Source organism: Syngnathus leptorhynchus, chromosome 6, assembly GCF_054491065.1.
Source record: "Syngnathus leptorhynchus isolate UIUO chromosome 6, UIUO_Slep, whole genome shotgun sequence".
NCBI classification, from domain to species: Eukaryota; Metazoa; Chordata; class Actinopteri; order Syngnathiformes; family Syngnathidae; genus Syngnathus; species Syngnathus leptorhynchus.
In genome coordinates, this window is record NC_141200.1 from 7,869,661 (window position 1) to 7,884,811 (window position 15,151).

General features: G+C 41.4%; 1 protein-coding gene across 1 annotated transcript; it reads left to right on the forward strand.

The window, feature by feature from the left end:
- Nucleotides 1-9,120: 9,120 nt before the first annotated feature.
- Nucleotides 9,121-13,229, forward strand: LOC147055777 (ubiquitin-conjugating enzyme E2 H-like). Its single transcript, XM_085915120.1, has 7 exons — nucleotides 9,121-9,431; nucleotides 11,097-11,173; nucleotides 11,269-11,343; nucleotides 11,439-11,478; nucleotides 12,062-12,114; nucleotides 12,308-12,436; nucleotides 12,601-13,229. Exons 1-7 carry the CDS (start codon nucleotides 9,379-9,381, stop codon nucleotides 12,723-12,725), a joined length of 552 nt encoding a protein of 183 aa, XP_085771246.1. The 5' UTR covers nucleotides 9,121-9,378; the 3' UTR covers nucleotides 12,726-13,229.
- The last annotated feature ends 1,922 nt before the right edge of the window (nucleotides 13,230-15,151 follow it).

The following is a 15,151-nucleotide window of genomic DNA, read 5'->3' on the forward strand; positions in this document are numbered from 1 at the left end:
TCACTATTTTACGGAATTGGAACCGCTGTCTTAATACAGAAGAGGGAGAGGACAATCTATTTATATCCCATTTACACCAATGGGGGAAAAACACAATTTGCATTTCCACACAGAGAAGGTGGGTGTTCCAGAGCTTTCGGAGCTATTAGTGTGCTTCTTCCTCTACGTATCTTGTCTCTTTAAAGAGTGTCTTTCACATTCTCATGACATTTGGTGTCTGTGCGATTGTATGAAGTCAACACGTAGGCTGCTGCGGCGTTGAACTGGCACAAACGTTTGCTGCAGCTGCGCTATGCCTTTTTCCTTTATATAGGTTAAAGAGCTTCTTTAAAATCTTGCTGCCTGCCTCATTCTGAGACAGTTGATAGTCATAATGGCCCTCCGAAAGAAGCTATGACTACAATGCGGCACGCGAAAAAAATGAGTTTGCCACCCCTGGTTTAGTTCCTCCTCATCTGCTCATTAGAAACATGTGATCACACAAATCCTGATCTGTTTCTCATACTTGTCAAATGGTTGATTGCTCTTTGTGTTTTTTTTGTTGTTGTGTTTGTCACTCTGCAAAGAAGCACCTGCCGAAAAGCAAGCGTTGTTCAAAATGATATTATATCCAGGCAAACATTTTTCCCGGTGATCATTGTACGTGTCAGCTGTATCCAAGGAGATTTGTGCATATCTATTAAGGAGGTTGTTACTCGCTTTGCAGTGTTTTTCTGCAGCTCAGAGGGACAGGTTACCAATTCACCTGCAAATCCCAACAACTAGACAAAGTGGGGCAGCATGATCAATAAACACGCAATCAAGAAAAGATTGCTAGCACTGCTTCCAATTACACCTACAAATGTTTTTTTTTTAAATAACTAGGGACGCATTAATACCTTTACCGTGTACATTTGAATACTTGCTGATACAGAGAAGCGATGATCATGACGTTTTGATAAAAATGTGTCCGGTATTGTTCTGTGACACAAGCTTTTACGAAACATGAACAAGGTGGCGAAAGTCAAGGCATTGTTTACTGTGTAATGATGTGACCCTCCCTGAAGCAATGTGTCCCAATAGGGGGTGCCGCATCTGCTGTGTCGTATGAGTGAGAAGTGCAGGCCTGCTGTCAGAGTATGTGGGTACACGGCGCTGCCAATGAGTGGATGTTCTGACAGTGAGTGAGAGAACTTTGCCATGCGCACGGTTCACACTCCTGCGACTGTGACGTCTTCGACACCAGGAGACAAGCTGACCAAAATACTCTTCCTCTGCAGTACAAGGTGGGGAAGCAAGCGGGGGCGGGGTGGGGGGGCAAGCTATTTCTGTGTGTGTGTGTTTTGTCGGCGGCGCCAGCTGACGTCAAATCGCTCGTGTCCGTCCACGAGGATGTCAGTGCTCATCTGGAGAATCGAACGTGACGAGACCAAAAGGGAAGAGTCTGGCTTCCACGTGATGAGTCCTCGACAATGCAAGTGAGCGTTCACATCCGTGGGAAACTGACACTTTTACAATTGGGACTGTGTAATGATACAGAAGACATTTGTGTGAAGGAAAATACAACATTTTTAGAGTTTGACACAAAACCCAATGTATGGCCTAAAGTTTTGTTCGACAAACAAAACAACCCTCAAAATTACAGTGCTCCATTTATCTAATGTTAAAGTCATTAGGCTTAAAAAAATGATACGCCTCCCCGCATCCTCTGTGTATCTGACATTTCGCATCACAGCATGACTTGAATAGCCGTTTTGTGTTTGGCCTAGCAATAAAGGCCACACTTTATCATCTACTCCCAGAGCACAAACTGCGGCAAGCAATCATCATCATCAACTTCAGTTGCAGTCTCCAGCCATTACCAAACATCACCAGAACCACTTACACTGTCACAGTCATTTGCATCCAGCTCACCTGAATGTGGGTCGTCCTCACCAATGGAGCCCTCACAGGTAACTCCATCCATCCATCCATCCATCCATCCATCCATCCATCCATCCATCCATCCATCCATCCATCCATCCATCCATCCATCCATCCATCCATCCATCCATCCATCCATCCATCCATCCATCCATCCATCCATCCATCCATCCATCCATCCATTAATATATGTATATATAGTATATAGTCTATGTTTAGTTCTTTATGAGGTCCCACATTTCTCGGAACCAAATGCCAATTTTACATCAAGGTGGCAGGCAATACATTCCATCTTCGGAGCCATGTAACGAACACGAGATTGATGACACGTCAACATGACTGAGCCAGTCATTCTCATGTCAATGACTCCTAGTCTGCATTTATTTAAAGGTGTTTACATTGCATTTACAGATAGAAGAGCTGTCAAGGAAATAACTCAGCCTGCAGCTATTAGCATAGTAACACTAGTGATGACTCTCTCCCTACTCTTGTATCTCCTCCATAATGATCAGGTACAAGTGACTACGCTGTGAGTGTGTAGACTGGAAATCCAGACTCAACACTGCACCAGTGATTGAGTCTGGTCACAGTCTCAGAGCGGAGGTGACAGAAGCTAAAAAAAGAAAAACCAAGCACGTCCTCTTTTGATAGCAATGCTTCCAGGGCTGTCAGCTTCTGGGGTTTTAACGACTCTACTGTTTGTGTTTCTGGTTATTTACCACTGATTTCATGTTGAATGATGTTGATAAACTATCATAATTTTGAAGGTGGATGGATTTATGATGTTGCTCATGAAGAATACTTACATCACAGCAAATAAACAAATTTGATTCCGCGAGTTGCTTTGAGCCGGGCTGAGCCGCGAAACTGTTTCTTTTGTCCAGAAAAGATTAAGTTTGACTCTCCAAGCTAGTGAGCGAGTGTACACCCTGCTGTTAACACAGGAAATGTTTTACCGTTGGCAGATCTCTTAATCGCATCTTGCATTGTAATTCTGATTTTAATTCAGAATTTAATTCATAGCGTGCCAACTCCAAAATTTAGCCGCTAGCCTATTGGTTGGCGTGAGGGAGATAAAAACATAATTAAAGCATACAGTTTTCATCTACAGCGATGGAAATGTCATCCGAGGGACTCAGTGGGCCTCCAGCTCTGAGAGAGAGCTGTGTGTGCCGTTCCCCTGGGCCAGACAGATGCTCTCTTACCTGACTGAGCACATGGTGATGAGAAGCTGAGTTATCTTTGCCTCGCAGCACTCTACATCCCACTGGGAGGACACCTCTCTGAGAAGACGAGACAGCCTGGGATTCAAACAAACCAAAATATTACATTTAACTCCAACTACCATCTCGACTGACTAGATTAAAATAGCGTAACTGCACCCAAATGGTGACAACTGACATAAAGCTTGCAGTTTTTACAGCACTAGTTGCAATATTTGTAGAAGCGATGTGAACCCGATAGAACGGGACAATCATAAACAATTTACAGTACTGGCCAGAAATAATTGATTCCCAGAGGCAGGGGAGCAAATTAAAAAGCATCTCCCAAGAGAGACTGAAACATAAAGGGCAAAACATGGATTTGTATACAAATAAAATGAAACCTCCTTTGCTGACGAGCCAAACCTGGATGGTCTGATTTCGAATTTTCATAACGCTTACCATATTTTGCAAATCATTTGGCTCATTGTTAGGCAATGGATGGACCACTTGTTTTGCCATGTGCGTAAAAAAAAATAGATTAACACGCAAATAGGAGATCTATATGAAAAAATACAACAGTGTTCTGTCGCATACTGCTGAAGTTGCACCATCCCCTTCTATACAATTAGTTATGTTCCACGAATAGAACATCCCAAGATAGCACTATTCTCTTGACAAATTATGCGCTGAAATGATGCTGCCAATTACAGTATGCGTAATAAAGCAGCACACTGAAGTGTTTTCAAAACATTCCTTATGTCGTACTGCCGCGCTCCTATCACCTTCTTTTGCTTATAAGTGAAGCTTTGCCCAGTGAGATGCAGCAGATTTTGAATGTACCATTTCCCTACTATAGAAGCTCCTTACACTGCAATTTACAACAAACCTTTTACTTCTCACGAAAGCGAGTGGGCATAACTCGATGTATATTTTTAGGGATGATTAATGTGACTCCCAATCCAGGACAGTCATCCAGAGAGCTTGATACACAGGGGAATGTGACTAGAAACAAATGGGGTCAACCTAGATAAATAAATAAATAAATAAAGACACTTGTCCAATTAATTATGTATGCAATTATTTTTATATTTCATTACATTTTTTTAAAAAGTAAACTGAGTTAAAATTTGGACATCATGGAAATTAGTGGCAACTTGAGAGAACATGATTATTTTCGTATATAACTACTGTATTGTACTTTATTGTTCAATTAAATTGATGTTATGAGGATGATGTTTGGTAAAAATATAGGAATACAAAAAGTGGTTTAATAGAGAAGGCAAAAAGCAGTACAAGTTTCAGTCATCTGACAGCAGTCTGGCAGTTATTTGTGACTTATAGAACCACAGTGACATTTTATTTCTTTGCATTTTCTCTTGTTTTTATAGTAGTAGTTTTACAATGCAGTGTTGTATGTGTTTCTTTATTAAATGCCATTTCAGGTCTTTCCAATGCGGGGAAAACTAAGAGCAAACTGAGTCATGAGCTCGTTCACTGACAAGTCTAGTGAGAGTTGACTGTAATAAATGCGATGGAATGCTACAAAAAAGCACATCAACCTGTACTGTAGTAATTCTGTTTGGAGATTTTATTTTTCTGTTTTTTTCACTTGAAAAAAAAAAAAAAAGCTAATGCTACACAGCAAGATCTCAACATCACTCTGCAGATATTTTCACAAAGAAAAGGTTTGGAAGAAATTGGATCCTAGGCGTTGAAGGCACGCCACTCTTTCGTTGATTGTTCATTGTGAGACGAGGTTCGGCTCGATCAATGCGAAGCACGGTGGTGTGCGCACAGATGTGTGCAGAAAGCTTGGCGAGGCACAGGGATGCTGGTTTATAAATAAACCAAATAAAGGATGGTGCCGTCAGTGACCCTTGAGATGTGGCTTTGGGAGGGCTGGAATGGCGGGCGTTTATCCTGAAGAAACTAATAAAGCATTGTCTATCGGCTGGGAGGTGAGTCAGCCCCAAGCAGAATCATTAGAGAGAGGCGGCACAGTGATCATGTCTCTGAGGGAAGATGACACCACGTTGCATCGCGCATGCAACAAAGACCACCGATTTGGAGAATCAAACTTGGCTAGAAATGGGCATCGGAATACACTTTCACCATGCGATCACAACTGAGTAAAGGTGACCTTCTCATAGTAAACATTCTGCAAATGTGATTCAAGTGGCACAAACATGTTGTTTTGATACCTACAAGTTGATATCTGGTGTATTGTCAGATCTCATGGACAGTAACTGATATTCGCTAGTACTTGAAATATCAATATACTGCATGCGGCATTTACTGTCATTGTACATGGACACAAATTCTCACACAAATCACATGAAATTGTAATGCAATTAACCTGTTTCAATAAATAAACACCGTTTTTATTTGGAATGTGCTGCTTGTTAGGAAAAATCTCAATGTCAATTAGAAGACACAACTTCTAATTAACCTTTTGTTTTGATCAATGCTGGATTGGTCATTTGGAATGGATGGCGGATATCCCCCACCAGATAATTTGCACAAGTAACTCTTGTGACAAAATTCTTGTATTGATATGAAATGACGGAGGCTCCCAGTGTTTACATTTGACCAGAAGCTGCTGTTGCGCGGCAGGCAGCACACGCCTTATTATGTCTTTCCCAGACTTGCTGTCATGGTTGAGGCCTAATGACATGAATATGTTGCCAACAGATGGCTCACCTTCCCAGCATGTGTCAGCGGAAGGCAGGGGGAAAATGCAAAGCAAGTGTCACAAAGGCAGCCAAGGGAGCACTTGGGGGATGACGCTCTCCAAAAACTCAATTTGTTACACAGAAGCAAACAGAGTGAGGTAAAGATGATTCGACACACATTCTGGCACCGTTATTTCCACGTGCATCTTTCGTGCTAATTGCAAGAGTTGGTCTCATCCTCCTTTGGTTGTTGCCTCACAGCCGCAACGCTTCACCTTGCAATTGGATGTCACACATTCCTCCTGTGGATAAGATTGTGACGCAAGAGCTTGTGGCAATTAGTGTCACCAGTCATTTTTCTGCACGTCAAGCCATAGTAACTGCTTAGCTCCATACCAAGCACGTGGAAACAAACCAGACTCAACAAGTACTGTGCTGCACGCCCAAAATTAATTGTCCTGAGCCTACCGCTAGATGTGTTCAGATGCCATTAGGAATATATCATCTGGAAAAGCTCTCACACACACTGCCATGACTGTTCTTAATGCTCTTTGAGTATATGGCCTAGGTGAGAAAAAGTCCCATACAGAGATATCAAAAGTAAACACACCCCTGTTCAAATTCCAGGATTTTCTATACCTACAGTACATAAAAAGACAAACATTTCAAAATATTCTCCTCCATTAATGTAAAGTAGAATTTGTACAAGTCAATTGAAAAGAAAAAACCTAGAGAAGTAAAAATATGGTTGTAAAAGTGTGCCCAAAGTCTTAACTGAGGATGTGGCTGTTTGGAATTAACCAATAACATTCTAATTCATGTTAAATGGGAATAAATATGTGCCGACCTACATTTAAAGTGCCTCTCATTAGATAAAGTAGACAATTTCTTTTTGACGTGTCTGACATCTTTCAGCACAAACCGCAAAGAGCTTTCATTGCATCAAAGGTAATATCCTTGTTCAAAAGAAAGGGCGAGAGAGTGAGTGAGCATGAGAGAGAGAGAGAGAGAGAGAGAGAGAGAGAGAGAGAGAGAGAGAGAGAGAGAGAGAGAGAGAGAGAGAGAGAGAGAGAGCTGTTAAGGTGCATGCAAGTGAAATAATCTGCTAACAGAAGTAAAGTCAGAGCTACGTTTTTTCCCATGGCCTTCTAAACATTTAAAGGAACAGCCTGTCAGCGTTCAGACCATACATTGCATCGAATTGGTCTTTATAGCCGATGTCCCAGAAGGAAACCTGTTCTCCACAATGCATGTTTTGAAATGCGAAGAAATAGAATTTCACTTCATGCATGTCTCCACAGAAGGTGTTAAAGTTTGTTTTATGGCAAAGCATGGTAAACACTTGGCACGTGGCAAAAGACAGGTGGGAGGGAGCCCCTCGTGCCAGTGGGTGGTCATCTGATGCTGAGCAATGGCGTCGATGTGTTGCCGTTCTCCTATCTCATTCCTCCTTAACAAATCACGAGCAGGCCTTTTTTCTCAGCTCGCGTACAATTCAGGCAATCTTTTATTTACTTCCGGAGGAGCCAATCGTGCGTCGTGACGAGTGTCAAAATAAATTAGCAGAAGCTATTAATAGCAGGCGGGGAGAGATGCTATCTCCAAAATGTATGCCGACACGCAGTGCCCTTTCTGCTTCCAGAGATGCTCACCAATCCGCCTTCCTTCGCCTCTGTCTTTATATTTTGTCGTCATGGTGATGGGCTTTAGTCTTTCTGTCTAATTAAAGAGGGAGGCTTTGGATGTATTGACTATTTGAGATCACAGACTTACCCTTCGATAGCTTTCTCCGTGTCGTCATCAAACAGTCCATCTTTAATTAGACACATGTATTTATAAACAAATACGTGTTTTCTCTTCAAACTTTGCGGGGAGCATTTTGTCCAAGAGCTCACAAATGTGACCTTTGCTGTGACAGTAAACACCTTTTTTTCTTTCGCTCACCTCTTCCTTTGGATGTGTGAAAACTCCAAGCGCCCTGCTGCGCGTCGGCAATCAAAAATCATGTTCTAGATTAAAACACATAGTTTCCATAGTTACCGGAGGGAACGGATCGGAAAGGAGTGAGACACAGCTTTCAAGCCGCTTGTCACGTCATGAAACTTCTAAGGTTCCTCTCGCTATAGAAGCAACGTTATTTAACGAAGGGGCACCTCATCCACAAATTCACAATTAGTACCAACTTTTATCATTTTTAGTTTCATTTTAATGTGTCCTTTAAATTGTCTCATTCTCATGTGTCCTCTGAAAATATTAATATGATGTGTCCTTACACGGCTCATAAAATGATATGCAAACATAAACAGGGTCATAATTGCCTCCAATGTCCAAATAATGGCAGCACAATGGCAGACCGGGCAAAAGAAAGACTTCAAAGCAGCATCATTGTTTCGTGTTGTCACTTGATTATCTCTCTAAATAGAGCGAGCCATCCCTCTCAAGGAAAGGGATAATAATAGGCTCACTTACATCCAGCTTATTCTCGACAAATAATTCCTTTGTAATAGTTCCCACCCCTTTCCAAGCCAAACATCATATCCCATTACCCTCAATATTGTCAATATATATGACGACGGCTATTCTTAGCAAATTTGACAAGTCGTATTGAAGAGGAACAGAGCCTTGTTAATGTAATGTTTGCTTTTTTTTCCAAGCAAATCAAGCAGGGTAAATTGAAAAGGTCCTCAAGCTGGCTTGTGAGGATGCTTGATGTGCAGGTTAATAACCCCTGCTTAGATGGGTCGACTTTGGGTGACCTTGATGGTTTGACATTGTTAGATGGGGGTGGTGGTGGTGGTGGTGGTGGGTGGTCTTTCAAAGCAGCTTTGCATGGTTCGTGGGCTATCCTATGCTTTAATCCCCCGCTCACATTATGGAGGAAAGAAGGAGGAAAACAAGTAGAGGAACACTGCACTCTTGTGGCCAACTGTGCTATTGCACTTGCGACAAAACATGATAATACAATATATTTACCAATGACGGACGGACGGATACAGACAGACCGACAGACGAACGAGTTATTTATATGAAATTAGAGTAAATAAAATTATTTTCATTTGCTGTAAGTTTCCCCCTTATTTATCACGTGGCACGTAAAACTACGGTAGCCGGGAGAGAACGAGCCCGTAACTTTGCCTTGTTTGGGTAAAGGAACTAAAATACAATAGAAGTGTCTCCGCACGCCATAACGTGTACTATTTCGCCAAACACCGAAGCTTAACACTTTTAATGAATCGTGTGATTAAATGTTGACTTCAGTGCTAATAAGTGTCGCAAAAGGTTTCAATCTGCCGTGTTATGAAGTGGAGTGACGCGATTGCATGTGTGTTTTATGTCTGTACGTAACTCCTCCCCTCGCGATTCCCTTACTTGAGCTTGATGTCCTACGGACGAGGCCGAGCCCACAACTCCAAAGCTGCTCGAAATGTTACTTTAAAAAAAGACAAAGTGGAGGATGTCACTACCAATCTTTTGTTTATGGAGTCCATGGGAAGGCTGACAATTCAGTCACAGAGGCTTTGTAGCTGTTTCCACGGCGGAAAAAGAAGCATCACCGCAGTATTTTTAGCTCACATAAGAAAGGAATACAGGCAAAAAAAATGTCTTCTCCAAGTCCGGGCAAGAGACGAATGGACACCGACGTGGTGAAACTGTATCCTTTCTAACAGTGCGCCTGACTAGATTTTTAAAAATATGCTTTAACAGTGTCAGGCGTCGCTTTGATACCGGATTTTGCTCTTCAACAATAAAGGGATGTTGGAAAAGTGTTTCCCACATGTGTGTCGATGACACTATTTTGAGTGGCATTTGTATTATATTTCCGAAGCTGTATTGCTCATATAAATAAGTATATTTCTGTCCACATTCGATGTTGTTTCCACTGGGTCAAATGGTCAATGTTAGCATCGTTGTCATCCACTGTATGTTAGCAGCTAACTCCAAGTTAGCTTCAGGTTGTTGTCGAGCGAGAAAAACAAGCAGACAAAGCTAACTCGTCGTCGACGCACTCTTTCTAACCACGACCGCTCGACAATGCATTTTGTTGTTGAGTTTGGTGGTGTTTGGACTCTTTTTATGTCGGATTAGCACTTGTATTTTGTCATCGTTCTAATTAAGGCTTGCTAGCTAAAAAAAAAAAAAAAACGAGAGCTATGCTAACAATTATTTGGGGTGCCTAGGAGTCGAACAATTGAGATGTTTTGACGATATAACTTTGTGACCCCCGTGTCCCCAAACTGGGATTACACAATGACTTTTGGTCACTTAATGTAAAGGAGTCAGTTTGCCGACTTCGAAAACACAATAATAAAATGTGATTTTAGGCTTTGATTTAAAATGTCGCGTAATGATTTTGTTTACTTATTCATTTTTATGTATGTTTTCATTTTTTCCACCGTGGGCTGAAGTTAACGTGAAAAGGGTTTTGTCGGGCAGCGTGAGCTCAATTGTTTTGTTTTTGTCCTGCAGCGAGACGCTGCGTTCTGATTGGTTAGCTTGTTACCATCCGGAATATGGCAGAGGGCGGGGCGTCATGTATCACAGCTGATGTGAAGAAGCTGTTTTCGTCAGGTTTTCCACAACTCAGTGGTGGACTAAATAATTGTCTTGTAGCAGCACCAATCAAAATTGAGCGTCATTCTCGCCCTGCAAAATTTGTCTTCCACTTGTGTATAATTCACGCAATTAGCACTTCCTTTTGTTGCATTGCAGAACTGGCACCAACTGTAGGTTGCCAGACGACAGAAGAGGTTTGTTGTTTTTCATTTCGTAACGCGTCACTCACTCAACTCATGACCCTCACATGCTGTGATTATGACACAAGACCCAACCGCAAGCAATCATACCTGCTGTACAAAACAGCCATGCTGTCCACATCCAAAAGTGGCTTAAAGAAAAAAAGGAATATGACTCATGAATAGCAACAGAACAGACACACCCTCATAATTATGCTGTTAATTCTCACACTCAGAGGATTATACTATAATCTTTTGTTATCTGCCTAATTTTGAAAATGTGCATTTTACACTTTGACTAGCTCACTCACATAATAATCACAATATAATCATAATCACCCATATATTTATATATTGGTCAGCTAGACTGGGCCTCTATCAGACAGAGACACTACCATGCAGCATTCGAAACCCTGGTTGTCATGGTAACAAAAGCCAAACTCACTATTAATCCAGCAGTGTATGGGATTGTGTAGTAGTGGTATTATTACTTTCCAACACTTAGCACCTCCAAGTGGAAACTAAAAAGTTAGCTTCTTGTCCAGCATCCTGCCTCTTGTGTATTTCCTTAACCCAGACGTTAGCATAGAGAGCAAGCATGAAGTCACCATCTTGAGTGGACTCAATGAGTTTGTAGTCAAGTTCCACGGACCCCCTGGAAGTAAGAGCTACTTAAATTCAACCTCATGGTTTTTTTTTTTGCAAAGCAGTTCTTTCTTTAGTTGTTTCCATTTTGAAATTTCTATCTCATTCCAGCACCTTACGAAGGAGGCGTGTGGAAGGTCAGAGTAGATCTACCAGACAAATATCCCTTCAAATCTCCATCAATAGGTGCGTATAGTTTTCGCTTTGTGGGATATCGGATTATGAATGTTGCTCTGCAGTATTTATAAATCACCTCATTCTCCACTTTTTTTTGCAAACAGGTTTCATGAACAAAATATTTCATCCCAACATTGATGAAGCGTGAGTATTTTTCGATTGCCCTGCGATTATTTGGTATTTTCACCCGCCCTTGTGTTACAAACCTAACAGTGAAGAATGCAAACATTGTCCTACAATAGAAATCATCACCTACTGAAGATCAGGGGCTTCTACAGTAGCAAATGGATGCAAGTCTTTAACTACAAACTTTGTCACTGCACGATGACATTCCTCAGTCCTTTCCTTAGACATTTTGCTCCTCCCTGACTCTTATCGACGGATAAGCTCGAGGTACAGTACTGCTGGCATCTGAACCAGTCAGACGCTGTCTCTCGATCGTGGAATCGCTAAAGGAATTGTTAGCAAAATAGCAAACGATTCCATGGATATGGTAACGTGGGAACCGGTTCTCACGAGTCATAAATATCGAACATTCAATTAGCACCAGAACAAAAGTCCATCTACTTTCAACATTGCAGTCTTGGGTGTGTTCAGAGGTGTGTGATATCTCAGGAAAACTGTTGCCCCACATTATTCTTTTCCCCTGTTGATAACCTTGAAACTTTGATATGTCAGGACCGATTCATTGGTGACGTTATTCTGACAGTGTTGCGTGTCTTCTCAGGTCAGGAACGGTGTGTTTGGACGTCATTAACCAGACTTGGACGGCACTCTACGGTATGTCACTCACTCCAGCGTTGTCACTCCATTAAAGCCTTTCCTGGGTGACTTAATGACCCTGTGATGCACAATGTTCAACTTTGAAGTGAAGGTGACAGTGTGGATGCACTAAAGGAAATGGATGGAACACATTTTTCTCTCACCTGTGGCTAACTCTTACTTTTTCCCTTCCACTGCATTTCACCTCCAGACCTCACCAACATTTTTGAGTCCTTCCTACCCCAGCTGCTCGCCTACCCCAACCCCATCGACCCGCTGAACGGGGACGCCGCTGCCATGTATCTTCATCGACCGGAGGATTACAAACACAAGATCAAAGGTCTCATGTGATGCAATGTGATGCGCACGTGTTATCTATCTGCCATACGTGAACCACGATAAAGCGTGTGTTCACTGTTATGAGCTCTTCTGAGGTTCTGTGTGATGAATGTTAGAGTTTAGACGTAACTGGAATTTGTCTGTCTGTCTGTCTGTCTTTGTCAGAGTACATCCAGAAATATGCCACGGAGGAGGCGCTAAAGGAGCAGGAGGAGGGTGGCGGAGACTCCTCGTCCGAAAGCTCCATGTCGGACTTTTCTGAGGACGAGGCTCAGGACATGGAGTTGTAGTTCCTATTCAAAGCAGACTTATTTTTTACTGCAATATTTTTATGGCTAACTGGACCGGCGGCACACTTTGCTTCAGGTTTTATCGTTGGAAGTCCGGACTTAGGAAGTTGCAAGAAACCCTGCGGATTCATCTTTTTTTTTTTTCTACCCATCCACTTGGAACTGTAGAACTCGCAGATGTAGTGGAAAAAGTCCAACAAAAAAAAAAAAAACTGCGGCGTGAATGTGTGAATGTAATCCTTATGATCGGCGGGAATCAGACGAGACGCTGTCCGTTCTCCCGATGTTCTTCCTCTCCGTTTTAGGAAAGTCGTTATTTTCATGAGTGTCTTTTGTGTATCGGTGTGGCATGACACAGAGTTGTGTAGGATTTGTGGGGAGTGGGAGGATGCCAGAGCCTGGTCGGACAGAGAGTCGGCTCTCAGGTGAATTTAGCTCCATTTTGTACAAAACCTTAGTTGAAAATGGGCTTTTTTTTTTTTTTTGGGCAAATCTTGTGAAGTCCATCAAATTTATCAAATCAAATTTCTGGTTGGTTTGAAAGTCAGTAGCGAGCAATTAGGTAACAAAGTAGCTATTTGGTAGCAAGTTCATAACTGGTTGGCAAGCTGCCCATCTAGTTGGTTCGTAAACTAGCGTTTGTCAACAGGAATATGCTAATGCTACCTAACCTATTTTTCCCATTAAAAAAAAAATATATACCCACCATAAACAAAGTTTTTGTTGTCACCAAAGTAGGGCCTTGTAGAAGTTGCCTTATAGGCGTAACAATGAGCCAAAAACTTCTCACATTAAGACTGTAAGCCGTGTTTATGTTCTGACAAACAACACGGCGCTGCGCATGACAGAAAAATAACATAACACATATGATTGAGAGAATTATGTCATCAGTAGAGAAAGCACTACAGCCTACCTATTTAATAATATGACTTTTAAACAAATGCATTTCTACAAAAAGTGGAATCAGGTGATGCAGTATTGGTTGGAATTCTCACGTGAGCCGGCTGGCCATGGCACTCTGGGGGTGTTGTTTCATTGTTGCCTATTGCTTGTACCTACTGTACTAGTTGTTCGACTTGCGTAGGGATAGCTTTTGTTTCTCTTCTCGCCGACGGTGAATCCAAAACCGGGTTTTATTCAACACATCTGTACATGTTTGGGTTTCTGTTAAGACGAGGAGGAGTAGGACTTGTTTCAATCACATCTTATATGCAAATTGTAAAATGTTGCGTTGTCCAACTGAAGTGCTCTTTTTATGTTTGTTTTCACCTACAGCCAGTCAACATTCCAATAATACTGCATGGCTTGTTGCAGCAAGACCAAAAATCAAATAGATATATACCTGGTAAAGGTAGTAATACTCAAGTTAAATTAAACATTCTCTGCTCTGTTTGATTGCAGCTTGATTCCTGTAAAGGAAATACAACTGTTGTTGGAATATATTTCTAATTTAACTCTTATATTCCTTTACTGTACTCAAGATTTTCAATTGCGTTTTTGGAGACTAAAGTTTCCAATACAAACTTTTAATTCTAGTAGCCCTGGCTTTGAAGTGGGCTGCACAATTATTAACATGTTCAGATCCCTGTGAAGTGAAAAGCAATGTCTTCTGTATTTGACACATCGCAGAAGAGCATTTCTAACAACTTTGCCAAATTTTAACGATTAAACCTAAATGTGGACATTTCTAATGCAGAATACAAGGCCTCAAAATAATGAAAACTCAAGTCGTTCTCTCCACTAGGGTGTGTCGCTAAATGTACCGCAACCACGCCTTGCTCAACTCAATGGAATTCCACTACTATGATCTGCAATAACCATCTTTGTTATGCCAACATGTAAATCGATGTTTGAGCTCAAAAATGTAGACCTACTATCAAACTCTGGTAAATGGAATACAATCCACTGGGAAATCGTGGGCCAAGTCCCTGTCCATATTAAAAATTAATAACCCGTGCTTCACACTCTTGAATGACGTGGTGTGCACACTAATGGCAAACATTGAAGTGCTGAAGCCTGAATCAGCTCAGAATAGGAACAGGGTTAAACAATTACAAATTAATTGTGGGCACCGGCTGTTTTCTGAGTAGTTTGAACGATAAGGAAAATCTCACTTAATGCTCCTAATACCACAAAATAATCGCTTAGGATAATCTTTTCACAATATCCGATAATCAAGAGTGATAAAGAATATTCAAAGTTGTCCAGATAAGCCATATTTGCAAACCAGACCTTAGTAGTCGTGATATGTTGCTCCCGATAAGGAAACCACCTGGCTCGGCTGATCAGTGTTGGGGTTTTTTTTGTGTTTATTTTTTCTGTGTTTATTTAAATTTTAGGGGTCAGTTATGCTCCTTTGTTCAAGATGCAAGTCCAGATATTCCTCTTTTTTTTTTTAACACAAAAGTAATACATGTCCTCTTGTA

Bases quoted from the DNA above. Each gene is read 5' to 3' on its own strand.
- LOC147055777 (XM_085915120.1), top strand. From the start codon at position 9,379: ATGTCTTCTCCAAGTCCGGGCAAGAGACGAATGGACACCGACGTGGTG. The intron at 11,344-11,438 runs GTGCGTATAGTT...TTTTGCAAACAG, and splicing joins CTTCAAATCTCCATCAATAG to GTTTCATGAACAAAATATTT. The intron at 11,479-12,061 runs GTGAGTATTTTT...GTGTCTTCTCAG, and splicing joins CATCCCAACATTGATGAAGC to GTCAGGAACGGTGTGTTTGG.